The 15,933-nt window shown below is 35.9% G+C and overlaps 1 protein-coding gene across 5 annotated transcripts in view; it reads right to left on the bottom strand.

Moving 5' to 3' along the window:
* The window catches only part of ADAMTS6 (ADAM metallopeptidase with thrombospondin type 1 motif 6), a 429,734-nt gene that overhangs the window by 394,550 nt on the left and 19,251 nt on the right, over nt 1-15,933 (bottom strand). For all 5 annotated transcript variants that reach the window (XR_009491879.1, XR_009491881.1, XR_009491880.1 and 2 more), the window contains exons 4-6: nt 11,802-12,013; nt 11,284-11,367; nt 10,635-10,780 (exon numbers count right to left, since the gene is read on the bottom strand). Coding sequence is in view for 1 of the 5 variants with exons in the window: in NM_001193016.1 (NP_001179945.1) it covers nt 10,635-10,780; nt 11,284-11,367; nt 11,802-12,013 (442 nt within the window). In the remaining 4 variants the exon portion in view is untranslated. The remainder of the gene's footprint in view (nt 1-10,634; nt 10,781-11,283; nt 11,368-11,801; nt 12,014-15,933) is intronic.

Here is a 15,933-nt window from a genome sequence, read left to right as displayed (position 1 = left end):
TGAAAAATCATATATATAATCATCTCAATAGATGCAGAAAAGGCATTTAACAAAATCCAATATCCATTCCTGATAAAAACTCTCAGAGAAGTAGGTATAGAAGAGAACTTTGCTAGCCTGACTGAAGGGCATTTACAATAACCCTACAACTAACATCACAATAATGAAAGATGAAAAACTTTCCCACTAAGATCAGGAAGGAACAAGACAATGATGTCTGCTTTTGCCACTGTGGGGAGACAGCAAACTAGCCAAGATGGCATGTTTAGGCTCTCACGCTCCATGTTTTGTAAATAATGACTATGTAACAGCTGAGACCATTTATAGCACTGAGCATAAGCCTCACAAGGTACTCCCTCGGACACAGGCTACTTCTGTTATATGGGCTCTACCTAAAAAGCGGCAGCATTACTGCTGCATCACGACTGTGTCCACTGGGTCAGCAACAAGAGAAGACAGCCTGTCTACTGACTGATATGGCTGCTCTGTCAGCCAGGAGAGAACACTGTTATGGCTGCTGTGTCAGCCAGAAGAGAATAAACGTGTCTGCAGTTCCTACAGCTCCTCGAATTTTCTTCGAGTCTCTCAGATCACGCCTTGCCTACCATAGGTTCAGCGACAGTGCACACAATGAGATACAGCAAGACAACTGGCACTGCAATACAGCCAGCTTTATTCCACACTGTACTGGAGAGGACAGTCAGTGAAGCAGGCAATAAAAAAATAATCTTTCATGATTAAGAGAAAAGTAAAAATATCTCTAATCTCAAAAATCATTATCATATTTGTAGAAAATACCACTGGAATCTTAAAAAAAAAAAAAGAACCAAGCTACTTAAAGTAATAAGGGCTTCCCTTGTGGCTCAGCTGGTAAAGAATCTGCCTGCAATGCTGGAGACCTGGGTTCGATCCCTGGGTTGGAAAGATTCTCTGGAGAAGGGAATGGCTACCCACTCCAGTATTCTGGCCTGGAGAATTCCATGGACTGTCTAGTCTATGGGGTTGCAAAGAGTCGGACATGACTGAGCAACTTTCACTTAAAGCAATAAACTTAGCATGGTTACAAAAATCAACTGCATTTTAATATACTGAAAGTGAAAGTGAATATACTGGTGATGAACAATAAGTGGATTTTAAAAAACAGTATCATTTACAATAACATCAAAAAAGGACAAGAGGTGTGAAAACACTGAAAACCACAAAACATTCTTGAGAAATTAAAGACCTAAAGAAATGGAGAAATATACCCTGGCTATAAGTGGGAAGAAGTCTCATTATTAAGATATCACAAGGTCCAGCTCAAATCCAAGAGAAGCTGATTGCACAAAGTTATGAACATCAGGAGGCAGAGATAGCTGGGGACCATCTTAGAAGACTGCCTACCACGGGCACCAATATTAGTAAAGTATCTCCATATTAATTTTTGTTGAATACCCTTGTAATTCCTCTAAAAGTACTCTGGAACCAAACTACCTGGTTTACTTCTGGGTCTTCTAACTAATGTGTGAGCTTGCCAATCATTTAACTTCTCCATGCCTCAGCTTCCTCATCTATAAAATAGAGATAATGATAGAACCTATCTCATGCAGTTATTGAGAAGTTTAAATGATTAAATATAATTCTGTAAAGCACCAAGTATTTGGCACACAATAAAAAAGTGCATAAATACATCCATACAAACAACATAAAAATGTACTTACTATTAAAGTGTTGATTATAACATATCCTTCTTAGATTTAACTATTTAGTGATGCCCATTATAAATAAAACACAGTTTTAGGCAAGATGTATACAAAGACAATTTACTAAATTGCATGTTATTTAATCTTCATGGACTGAAGAAAAAGTATCTTCTTATTTTCATTTTTTAACCAAAGTTTAACAAGCAAACATACATAACGTCTGGGATGACCATAATCTTGTTTACCTGGTACTAGTTTGTGCCTATTATTTGGCCGAAACTGTCAATGGTACCCTCTTTTACTCTTAAAGTGTCCCAGATTGCACAAAAATTAGGGTCACACAAGTGTGTCATAATCCTCAAATCGAATGGAAACTGAACCTAGGTAAATACATCAACATAAGGGACAAACAAGCCAGGGATAAAGAAAAAAAGAAAAAGACCAAAAAAAAACAAACAAAACCTGAAAAAGGAAGAAGAAAGGTAGGCGGCAGGACAGCTAAAAGTGGTAGAGCCAGGGTGGTAAGAGAATAACATATACTTCAAATGTCAAAATAAAAAAATCAATATACCCACAACCTGAAATCAAGATTCCTTTTTTGCCTGTAAACACGGCATATTCTTAAAAGCTTAACAATACTTCATAAAAAATTTAACTGGCATTTCCTTAAGGATTAAAAAATCCATAAATGAATACCAAATAAATATTAAGGTACCACATTTAATTTCCCTTTCCTCTGTTTTTAATATATAATCAAAAAGTCGATATATAATTCTCAAAGTCTTTAATTTTTTTTTTAATTTATTTAAACCTGTATGCTACAGGCCAAGTTTTAGCAAGAAACCATTTTATAGCTATTTTTAATCTCCCACCTGAAAACATTAGTTGACTCTGGAAATTCTAATCCCTTTAAAACCCAGCAGCATCAAAGCAAATAGTCATGATCCCTTAAGAGGATAAATATGCTGATTTTAATTAAAGACTAAATTATGTCACTTGGTGTATAATTTTTGCATCTGTACTTTGAGTAGTATTTATATATCATGTGCCTTTCATTAATGAAAAATTGAAAAGAAAGTATATATTTTGAAGAAAAGCCTATTGACAGAGACACTTTAAAAGAGCTGTACCTTGAATTTTCCAAGAATTTAAGATAATAGGAAAAAAGTCCTGGTGTGTGCTACTATCAGATGAACCTTGAAAACACTATGCAAAGTAAAAGAGTTATTCAGTCGCTCAGCTGTGTCCAACACTTTGCAACCCCATGAACTGTAGCCTGCCAGGCTCCTCAGTCCATGGAATTTTCCAGGCAAGAATACTGAAGTGGGTTGCCACTTCCTACTCCAGGTGATCTTCCCAACCCAATTTTCAAACCTGCGTCTCCTGCTTTGGCAGGTGGATTCCAGTAACTGTGGTTATTTATTTTAAAAAGCAAAAATACTGAATGGTATGACTAGGCTTATTATGCTAGTTTAAAAATAGGCCAAGTACTAGCACTGCATTCTCCTCACGCTAACAATGGTAATTTAAAATAGTGAATATTAAACATGTGGGCTCCATAGCTAACCCACAGAATTTCCACCCCAAATGTTAATGTCTGTGTATCAAATGTCCACTCTGTGTGTACTATGAAAGTTTTATTTATGCCAGTCACAAAAGACTATACACTGTCAGTTCAGTTCAGTCACTCAGTAGTGTCCAACTCTTTGTGACTCCACGGACTGCAGTACATCTAGCCTCCCTGTCCATCACCAACTCCCGGAGCTTGTTCAAACTCATGTCCGTTGAGTCAGTGATGCTATCCAACGATCTCATCCTGTTGTCCCCTTCTTTTCCTGCCTTCAATCTTTCCCAGCATCAGGGTCTTTTCCAATGAGTCAGTTCTTCTAATCAGGTGGCCAATGGATTGGAGCTTCAGCTTCAGCATCAGTCCTTCAAATGAATATTCAGGACTAATTTCCTTTAGGATGGACCGGTTGGATCTCCTTGCAGTTCAAGGGACTCTCAAGAGTCTTCTCCAACAGCACAATTCAAACACATCAATTCTTCAGCACCCAGCTTTCTTTATAGTCCAACTCTCACAACCATACATGACTACTAGAAAACCATAGCGGACCTTTGTTGGCAAAGTAATCTCTCTGCTTTTTAATATGCTGTCTAGGTTGGTCATAACTTTTCTTCCTAGGAGCAAGCATCTTTTAATTTCATAGCTGCAGTCACCATCTATACTATACACTGTATGATTCCCTTTATATGAAAAGTTTATAATAAACAAAGCTGAAGTAAATTACCACTTGCCTCAGGCTGGAGCTTGGGTGGGGAGGATGAAGGGAATGGGGAAAATGTTCTAAAATTATGTGATGGTTGTACAACCCTGTGAATATACTAAGACTACTGAATCATATACTTTAAATGGGTAAACTATATGGTCTATGAAGTACTATTTCAATAAAGCCGTTACCAAAAGGGAAGTACTTAGATTATAATACCTATTCAAAATATATACCGTTATATAATATCTTACAGATGCAAAATATGATTCTGATGCATGTTTAGGGGAGAAAACTATGAAATATATGCATTAGTCATGTTAATTTGCCCAAAACAATGATGCAAGTACACTTATGTCACTAAATTTTCTACTTATTTTCAGACTATAAACAGATTTCTTGCATGTCTTTGACTCAAGATAAATTTAAAAATTGACTTGACTTTAAATTTATGGTGGATATTTCCTGACTTCATGTAGAAATATAAATAATTTTTTAAAAATTTGTCAAATTGTAGAGTTTTACTCCTAAATAACATTAATTAACAATTTTTTGATACCAATAAGGATTATCTAAAATTTTTGTAGCAAGTGTAACATTTTAAGTGTACACACAGTTCTATGTTATCTTCTTAAATTCTGTTTCTAGAGTATCAGGCGCAAACTATTAATCACTTCTTGAACTAATTATATCATGTCATACTCAATTATTTTGAAAGAGTTAATAAACATCAGGTTGATTTAGATGAGCACTAATAACTGTCAGATAATCCAAACAGATCTAGCCTACAGAAGCAAGCTATTTAAGTTACTACTATTTTAACTAAAAACAGATCACAAAAATGGAAGGTAAGTTTCAATAATCTACCATTATTCAAAAAAGCACCACATGGTTATATTTTGACAAATTTATACATGATGGCACTAACTCTGGTATTCAAAACTAAAATGTCAGGTAGTTGATATACCATAGAGAAGTAATCAATGCAAGTATATCAGTTCAGAAAGTGACATGAAACTGCTCTTTGATGGGGCATAATATTAAGATTGAATAAAGCAAGGAGAGTAATATCAGCAAGATGGTGAAGTAGGAAATATCAACCTTCATCACCCAACAGAAAACAATTAGATAGCAATCCACAAATGAAAATGGTCCTGAAAGGGCTTGAGTCTAAGTCCAATTAAGAAACTATAGTAACATGTCTTGATGGTGGCTCAGACAGTAAAGCATCTGCCTGCAATGTGGGAGACCCAGGTTAGATTCCTGGGTTGGGAAGATCCCCTGGAGAAGGAAATGGCAATCCACTCCAGCACTCTTGCCTGGAAAATCCCATGGACAGAGAAGCCTGATAGGCTACAGTCCGTGGGGTCGCAAAGAGTCGGACCCGACTGAGCGACTTCACTTTCTTTCACCTTCACAGTAACATTAATAGGGCAAAAAATAAAGGGTAACTGCATAGAAAGGGGAGAAGGCAATGGCACCCCACTCCAGTACTACTGCCTGGAAAATCCCATGGACAGAGGAGCCTGGTAGGCTGCAGTCCATGGGGTCGCCAAGAGTTGGACATAACTGAGCGAGTTCACTTTCACTTTTCACTTTCATGCATTGGAGAAGGAAATGGCAACCCACTCCAGTGTTCTTGCCTGGAGATTCCCAGGGACAGGGGAGCCTGGTGGGCTGCCGTCTATGTGGTCACACAGAGTCGGATATGACTGAAGCGACTTAGCAGCAACAGCAGCAGCATAGAAAGGATCACTGGGGAGATCAGCTTACTGAAGATGTCTAAAGGCAACTAGGAACAAAGAGGAAAGGTGGAAACTATCAGCCACAAGACTGAAGAGCCCTCACAACAGCTGCTCTCGAAGAGACTGGCAGTTTTTACCATCCAAGTAATTAAGTTATTGCTGTCACAGATCTTGGGGAAGGAGATGTCACTGTGCTTACCCCAAGTAAGAGTCACTATTATTCTGGCCTAGGAAAAGAACTTCCAGCTCTCCCCGACCCTGAGCATATCCCAGACACTACAGCGTCTAGTTGCTCTCCTTGTTCCCATATGCCAGACCTGGATCTAGGGCCACTTTGTGGTACCCATGCACCAGACTCCAGGTCTGCCACTGGTGCACATATGACCACATCTTAAGACTTGGAGGCACTGTCACTTCCAGCTAGCCAGCACCTGGACCCAAATGCCATCACTGCTCTCTAAGTGCCATGCTTCAGACTCCATCTACATGGCTAATTCACACACATCTACAACTCTATATCACTGCTGTTGTGGTATAGCCAGCACACCAACCCCAGAGCCGCTGTCACTCTGCAAGCACTATCTTTCCAGTCCCCAGCTCTATGACTGGTCCACAGGTGCCCACACATCAGACACCAGCACTGGTGTAGGCTCTTCCAAGCCAGACCCAGTACCAAGAGGAATCCCTTGCACAATGATATGCCCTGTGAGAGAAAAAGAGATCAGCTGGTCTCCAGCAGCCTTTGTTGCTGCTGCAGGTGTCTTGACCATTGGGGACTCCTGCAATCTTCACCAATGCTAACCTCAACTGATGAAGCTGCATGAAGACTACACTGCTGGGCCTTCTCCAGAGCTAGAAATGATTTAGCTTTAAGGATACCTACAGACTGAAAGCGAAGGGAAGAAAAAACATATAAAAGATATTTCATGTAAAGAGAAAAGATAAACTCAGACAAAACACTTTTTAAGTCAGAAGCTAAAAAAGAGACAAAGAAGGTCATGATATAATGATAAAGGGATCAATTCATCAAGAGCATTTAACTGGAAATATATACGTACTCCAAAATCAGAGGACCTTAACATATTAAGCAAATATTGGAAGATCAGAAGGTAGAAATAGGCAGCAATGCAATACTAGTAGGAATTTTAATATCTCACTTTCAACAATGGAGATATATATATATATCCACAAATATATATATCAGCTCATAATGTATATGTATGTCAAATCACCACATTGTACACTTTAGATATACGTAATTTTGCTTGTCAATTATACCTCAATTTTTCTTGTTCCTTTTTGGACATGCTTCACGGCTTGTGGAATCTTAGTTCTTTCACAAGGGATTGAACCAAGGCCCTGGCAGTGAAAAGACCAAAACCTAACCACTGGTGCACGCATGCTAAGTTGCTTCAGTCATGTTTGACAATTTGTGATCTATACATGATATTCTCTAGGCAACAATACTGGAGTGGGTTGCCATGCCCTCCTCCAGGGGATCTTCCCAACCCATGGATCAAACCCGCATCTCCTGCGTCTCCTACATTGGCAGGCAGGTTCTTTATCACTAGTATTATCGGGAAGCCCCGCTAACCACTAGACAGCCAAGGAATTCTCAGCTTCAGTTTTTTTTTAAAAAATGTTAGCTAAAGCTAGTTGAGGTATAACAACTTTCACTATATATTATATATACACATATGCTTACACACACAAAAATGTATATGAACATTTTAAAATATATGTACATATTAATCATTTTTAATATGCTCTTTCAGTTCAGTTCAGTTCAGTGGCTCACTGGTGTCCAACTCTTTGCAATCCCATGAATTTGCAGCACACCAGGCCTCCCTGTCCATCACCAACTCCCAAAGTTCACTCAGACTCACGTCCATTGAGTCGGTGATGCCATCCAGCCATCTAATTAATTCAATACTGCTGATACCAGATAAAACAACAAAATTTCATTTTTCAATTTTTTTTCTGTCTGCTTATGGTAGTCTGAGAGCTTTGTACAGTGCCTTGCTTTAAATTTATATCAGTAAAATATCATTTGATAAGAGGAGATAACATTTTTAGTTTTTATACTTTTTTCCAAAAGTAACTATTATACCTGTATAACTAGGTTCCAAATGTTTTTCTGATTAAAACATTTAAATCCCTAGAACAAAATTGAATTCTCGATGAACACATTATACATTCTCCCTAGTGAGCTGATATTTCGAGCAAGCATAAATCACGATCTTACCTCCAAATGGTGGAATCACAATCTTGAACATGTCAACAAATGAGTTACATGAAGCAATTTTCAAAGTTAATATAAAATCATCTATGGAAGTGTCATAATTACTTTTAATAAAAGTGGTACTATGATATAAACATATATTCAATTTCACAAATCAAAAATATACAAGAAAGAGTCAAGAATTGGTAAAACTTCCAACCAATAAAAACCTAAATAATATTCAGAAACTCATTTATATAAGCCACTCTGTGGCCCTAATAAAGATAATTACAGATTTTTAATTAAGGTGAAAGTTATTTTGAGACCTTAGTAACAAATCAAAAAGGTATTCTATGCAGTCCTAAAGGGCATTTTCCTAACCTCCATTATGAAATCAATCTAAAATGATATGATATATGAATTCTTTGTAGTATTGACCTTTAAAGTCCTGAGATCATTTTTAGTGCTTTTTGAACATTAGGAGGAAAATTTTAAAAGAAAATTTTGTGTTCAAATCTCAGACATCAAACAGGCACTCAAAGTAGCTTATAGAAGCAAAGAAGAGTTCTGCAGAGGATCGCAAAAATATCTGGGCCAATTCAGAGTAATAAATCACACAGTTGAATGCTGTAGCCAGTGTAAAGATAGGGTGGCTAACTGCCCAGATGTATTTTCCTACTTGAACACTTATAATTTTGCACTCTTAGTATAACTCCTGTCATTTGATGGAAAAGTTAAAAATCCAAGAATTCCTTGGCAGTTCAGTGGTTAGGACTTTGTCCTTTCACTGTGGAGGGGCCAAGGTTCAACCCTCTGGTAGGGGAACTAAGATCCTGCAAGCCATGCAGTGTGGCACAGTCAAGTAAATAAATAAATAGATTTTTCAAAATGCTGAAAACCCAGCACAGATACAATAACAAAAATATGAATCATCAGGAGCTTTTTGGGGAGAGGTAGCATTTTATAAATATAAGTACTATGAGTACAGATACCAATGCAAGTATCTGTGATCATTCTGCTAAACATAGATATATTCCTCCTCTAGTGATTTCATAGAAACTAATCATATCATATATACCTTTATATAAAAGTTTATATATTTGCACAATTCCTAGTATATTTTTAACTCTTCAAATATATTTGGGAATCATACCAGACCATAAGACTCTGAAGAATTGAAGAATTTATCAGCCTGATGAGTCAACATATATGAACAAAGAACTTTAAAATGTTGGTTTTATTCAGCAAGCATATCATAAAAGAATTTTTTGGTTTACAATGTGAGGTAGATGAAGTCAATTGTAAGCATAAAAAAAGGTGAAATCAGAAACTTGACAACTCTATTAACAGGCATATTTTTCAAAAAACTAAAGTCAGAGAAGGCAATGGCACCCCACTCCAGTACTCTTGCCTGGAAAATCCCATGGATGGAGGAGCCTGGTAGGCTGCAGTCCATGGGGTAGCTAAGAGTCGGATACGACTGAGCGACTTCACTTTCACTTTTCACTTTCATGCATTAGAGAAGGAAATGGCAACCCACTCCAGTGTTCTTGCCTGGAGAATCCCAAGGACTGGGGAGCCTGGTAGGCTGCCGTCTGTGGGGTCGCACAGAGTTGGACATGACTGAAGTGACTTAGCAGCAGCAGCAAAGTCACATTATCATACTGGGCCTCACAGTTCTGATCCTACATACTTCTTACCACCCACCTAGAGAGTCTAATGTGGAGTCTGTGGACATACCACAGATGATGTTTATGTTAAATACAGCCTTGCAAATTAAAAAAAAAAAAGTAATTCACTTGCCAAGATAGAATAATGCTTCCATTTTGCTTATTTGTCTATTTGTTATAACTTGTTTTGTTTTCATTTTTAAATACTAATAAGAGATCAAAGAAAAGCATCTTTAGTTGATTTAAGTATGGTTCTAACCAACCATAATCAAAGTATTACAAAACTAAGACAGACAGCCAAGTATAAACAAAGATAGGATCCTGGACTTGAGCCCTTCTCTTTTACTTAAATATTTTGAACTGGTTTCCTCGTTTCTTACATGAGAAAAATAATAACAATATCTACTTCACAGAATTTTTGTTGAAGACTAAGCAATAACGTGGATCTGAATATAGGTTTATAAAACTGGAAAGAAATATATGAATTCATTATCATCAAGTAATAATTCTGCCTGAAAGACAAGCAACTCAACATACAGTATAGCAAATATGCTTCTTTATGTATCTCTTAATTAAAATGTTCAATTAAATAAGGATTCATCTAAATATACTGCGTAACTACTGATGTCTTCCCTTTTAACAATCTGGAGGTAAGAATAATTAGTATATTTTATAAACAAGAGTAATGACCCACTTTTATGTTTAAGACAGATTTTTCTCATACTTTTCAATTTTGCTTTAGCAAGTATTTTGTTCAATTAACAAAATATGTATGCGTTTCCAGTTAAACTTTATGAACAGACCTTAATAGAAGAAAGATATTTACTAAATTTCTAAGTCAACTCTAAATCTTTTCTTTTCTCTTATTTGGTTCATTTAATGCAAACACAATAACAGTGTAATATATTCTTTCTCAGTGGTAAATAATAAAGCCACCATTTTGCTTTCTCTACACTCATTACCTGAATGAGGCTTTAGACAGAACCAAATATAGTTACAATATCAAACACAACAATCAAAGGTAAAATACTTTCAACAAACCATACCTAGTAATAAGAACTGCATTATCGTGGTGGGCAATCCCATTTTCTGGAATGGTGTTTCCATCACTTTGGTGGGAGAGAATGGATTTCTGCCATTTACAGAAGCTATCGAGGGACTTGTCTGCATGGTGGTTTATCTCCAAGTTTGGCTGCAATACAACATGCATACCAGAAATGTTCCAAACAAATTACTAAGGTCAGTTGTTAAAACTTTTGAAGACTAAAGTGGGACTATAATTAGACATAGTGGTTTCTAGGAATAACCTCTTGCCAATTTTCATCTCTGTCATATCTGGCCTAGAATTAATTTAATGTATTATTGAACAGCTATTCTTTCCAGTTTCAACTTTAAAGATAATGTGAATATATGTGATTATCAGCCTACAAAACCAACCAAAACCACTCTTATAAGGTCTGCCATGCAAATGCTCATCTTTATACTGAAACATATAGCTCACACACACATATATACATCTTGTACATAAGAGGTATACTCTTGTAAACTATTTCAAATTTGCTTAAAATATTAAGTGCTTAGAGCTGTAAGTCATATTCAGCTAGAACTTTCTAAGAGTAGCAATAATAAAGTATACTTTTTAATATGTCTACACTCTGTTAAGAGTTTTAGACTTATAAACTAACTCATTCTTACCTGATCTTCTGTGAGAACAATTAAACGTGCCACTATAATATTCACAACGTTTCCTAGGCTGGAATCACGGTAAAGTTTGGCAACCTGACCTCCAGAAAATAAGAAAAGACACAAAGTCAGACAAAAATCACAAAGTGATTGTTCAATTTTTTAGAGTGGTAGAACAATTTTTCATCAAATTAACCACTGTGTGTATAAAAAGGTATTCTTTTATCTCATGTCACTTAGAATTCTACCCTCAAGATATCTTAGTAAAAGGTTTGTTATACAAATCTACTTTAAGAAAAATTTTCTTCTAAAGATGAACTACAACATAGTAATTAAGAGGGTGAGTCAATCTAAATGAACAATAAAGTAACCTTCAAATTTATCTTCCATAGAACTGAAACACTAATAGATCAATTCTAACTTTCGATGAGCTAGTTCTCAAAATTATTTCGCAATAAAAATCCATGACCTTAGTCAAAAATCACAACAAATTATTAAGTTAAAAAATTATATAGAGGGATCAAACTTACAATATTCATCACACTCAAAATGTAATGTTCAATGTCTTTGCGGCCATGGTAGCCCACCATCATTTTGTCTGCCACTACTAGTGTCTCCACAAACCGCTCAATGCTTACTGATCTCTTCTGTCTCTGGTGGATATGTGTGCCATTAATTGGTAGTGAAGAAGGAAAAGCAGATGTGTCATTCAACCACCAAGGTTTGCCACTTCTTAGGAGGTCTACAATAAAAACAATTACATAGTTCACATAGGTTAACTAATTTAACCTACTTATTAACCTACTTTCATGCAGACATGCTTCTCAAACTCTCTAACATATTAAGATTTTTCAAAGTGAGGGAAGGGGATGAGCAAATGCAGTAATGAAAAAATTAAACTCTTCAAATTTTTCAAAATAATCTTACCTGAAAAAATTAATAACATTAAACTGTTGAACAAAATAAATCTAATAGTTAACTTTAAAAAAGGAATCTTCAAATAATCAGTTCACATTTTTCCAGTGAATGATTATGTCATAATACTTTTAAATTTAAAATCTATACTTTAAACCGTCATTTCAAGTTGTTTAAAAAGCAACTATTAAGCATTAACTTTCTGAACAGCCTAAGACACTTCTGATGAAGAATATTAATATTGCAAAAATCTATTTCTAAAATGCTTTGCAAGAATTTATTTTAAAATAAGATGCTTTTATTAAACTATTTTATTAGAGCAATTTTACTGCTCTAGATAAAGACCCTGACTCAATGGACATGAGTTTGAGCAAACTCAGGGAGACAGTGAAGGACAGGGAAGCCTGGTGTGCTGCAGTTCATGGGGTTGCAAAGAGTCAGACATGACTTACTGACTGAACAACAACAACAAACGCTCTAGAAATCTCAGTTCTAAAAAGATATGAATTATCTTTTCCATTTAGTTTCACAGTCTAGAACTCTTTATCCTGACAAAGTATCCAATAAATTCCTTTTCCAAACTCTAGAGGTAAATGGGATTAGAATCAGAGTTGAAAGACAATGATTCCAGCATCACTCACTTTAAACCAGATTTCAGTGTGGATTGTAGCTTTTCTTTTGATTTCTAGATATTTGGTCCTTCAGCACAGAGGAAACTTTTCAGTACTATGGCATTTGTAAACATTTGCCTAACTTATATTCATCTTCATTTAGTAAACTTGAGCAAGTACAGATCCATTGTACACATTTTCTTTTTTTTTTAAGGGAAAACTTTTAACTATAGATTCATTCTTTTTTTTTATTATTTTGGCTGTGCTGGGTCTTCACTGAGGCTTTAGTTGCCTCACAGCATGTGAAATCTTAGTTCCCCGACCAGGGATTAAACCTGTGTCCCCTGCTTTAGAAACGCAGATTCTTAACAGCTGGACCACCAGGGAAGTACCTATATGCCCCACTTTTCGATCGTCAGACTGAACAGGAAATCCTTCTAACCATCACTTATTCAAAAATTCAGTGAGGAAAAATTAGAGTACTCTATATAATTTACTTGATAAAAAGTAGCGGCATTACTCTCTGTTTTCAGCTTTTCCCTTTTTCAAAGGGACGTTGAGAGAAGTTATAAATTTTAAGAAATAAGAGAAATAACCACAGGAAGCATCAGTCAAATACTCTGAAACTCAAATAAATTAAATGAGTGTCTATTCCTAGGTCAAAAGGTCAAGAAAGACAGAAACATTCTACTTCTCAATTCAACAGCATATCCCCAAGACAGTCAGTAAGTATTCCTCTATGTCCATCGTGGCAGACACTCTTAAGGTAGTTCCCATAACCTCCTGTGTCCTCCTCTCCTTCCTTGAGTATGAGCTGCAACTGTGACTAGCTTCTAACAGAAACATGTGTATGCCTACATAGCTATATTATAAAATATTGTAGCATCTCTCTTACTACAGTTGTTCCTGTGCTGACTTACAGGAAGGAACCAACCAAGTTGGTAAACTGTACACGCTGAGGCACTGCAGGTGGACTCTGGCAGACAACAAGCCAAAACTAAAGCTTTCAGTCTTATAACAGCAAGGAACTGAATGCTGCCAATAACTATGGGAGTGAGGAAGTGAATTCTTCCCCAGTAAAAACTCTGGATGAGAACCCAGCCCTGGTTGAGGCTAAATAACCTATCCATACACAAACTTCTGGTCCACAGAAAATGCAAGATAATAAATGTATATTGCTTAAGCCACTGGGTTTGTGGTAATATCGATATGAGACAGCCAAAATATTTTCTGCATTAATATTACTTCCAATTTCTCTTGCTCAGTCTTTTATGATCATGAAACCACTCATACATTCAAATCATGCTTAGTTTTCTTCTTCCTCTGGCTGGACAGCTTAAAGGTCTAAATACAGGACAGAACTTCCATTATTTTTATCATTTTCACTTCTCATTCAATTTCTCCTTATTTTTATTTAAAGTATTATATAAAGAATTAGACATAATTAGGCGAAATAAACATTAGCAATAGTGTTTCTCATTTTATAGCGTTTAGTATAAGGTAACTGTTGTTATTATCATTTTCACAGCTTTCAGCTTTTAGGATTTTTAAATGTTAAGTTTGCTTGGCTACTGCTCCATCAGTAATATATATTCATAATGTCCTTGATCGATGTTCATAAATGAAAAAATGTAATCCTTATACTCAAAAGATTTGTAGTCTGATAAATACATGTAATAAACATGCATGTATTCTGAGTAAAATTTAAAGATTAAAGTGTCTCCCATGTGATTAGATCATTACAAAACATTATCTACATTTTACAATTGTCAATTGACTGCTTAACATTAAGTTTAATGATCTGTAATTAACATCCTTTTTAATGTGAAGTAGAATACACAACTGACTTGTTTTGTTTCAAAACAGAGATAAGTAGTTTTTCAAATGATACTCATTACATGTGGCTTGCTCAGTTTAATCTTGGATTGAGTATAGAATGTTAAAAAAAACATTCTTCCACAAACGTATATTGCACAATGAAGAACTTTACCCCCAAAGCCAAATACATAGATCTCTTCGTCATCTAAAATAGAATTTTAAGTTTTTGATCAATATTAAACATTTTTAATATATACAGCCATGCAAAATTATCTCATTGATCTGCTTTATTTTTCATTACTCACTACTTCTTGATGGTTGGCCATGTAGTTATTTGTTTATTTAAATGCTTGTTTAGTAACTGTCTGTCCTCACTGGGTTTCCCTGGTGGCTCAGATGGTAAAGAATCTGCCTGCAATACAGGAGACCTAGCTTTGAATCCTGGGTGGAGGAGATCCTCTGGAGAAGGAAATGGCAACCCACTCCAGTATTCTTGCCTGGAGAATTACATGGACAAAGAGCCTGGTGCGCTACAGTCCACAGAGTGGCAAAGAGTCGGACACAACTGAGTAACACTCTCCTCACTAGAATGTAAGGTTCCAGGAAGTACGAACTTTTTCTGCTTTATTTGTTGCTGCATCCCAGCACTGAGAATAGTCTTGTGCATGTATGCCAGATGAATATTTATTTAATATTATATATAAGTAGATAATGCAGGTATAAAGACATGTCTGTATGAATAGATTATAAGAACATTCAGTTATCTCTGGGTAGTGGTAAAACAGCAACTTCTTTTTTTTTCTTTTCATGCTGTATTTTCTAAAATTTCTACAAAGAACAGACATTTCTTTCATAAAAAGTTTCCTTTTTAATTTTTAAAAATTTAATACAGTTCAAATTAATGTGTGTGGTTCATTTTAGCTCCTTCACTGTCAAACCTAGGGGCAAGGACTGCTTCTTCGCTTTCTCTTTGTCTGTGAAGATGAAGGTATAAAGGTATCTGCTACATCGAACTTTAAACTTTGCATTATCCTTATTTTTCTTGATCTTGACAGATCTGGTGTCCCTTCACCTGGCTGTGAGCAGAAAGTCCTTGATTTCTAAATTTGGTGAGACATGGTGACGAAGTGCAGGGAGCAGGGCCACTCTGAGCTCCTTTTGAGCTCCATCAGAAGTTTTTTAATCAACAGTAAATCTAACTATAATGGGAAAATTCGTATTTTAATTTGAGGTAAATACACCCACTGTCAACAGTTTTTATATATATTAATATAAACTTGAGTTCCTGATAACAGGCAGTGTATACCTGTAAATGCAT

Source organism: Bos taurus, chromosome 20 (genome assembly GCF_002263795.3).
Source record: "Bos taurus isolate L1 Dominette 01449 registration number 42190680 breed Hereford chromosome 20, ARS-UCD2.0, whole genome shotgun sequence".
Lineage (NCBI taxonomy): Eukaryota > Metazoa > Chordata > Mammalia > Artiodactyla > Bovidae > Bos > Bos taurus.
This window is presented reverse-complemented; position numbering and strand designations above follow the sequence as displayed.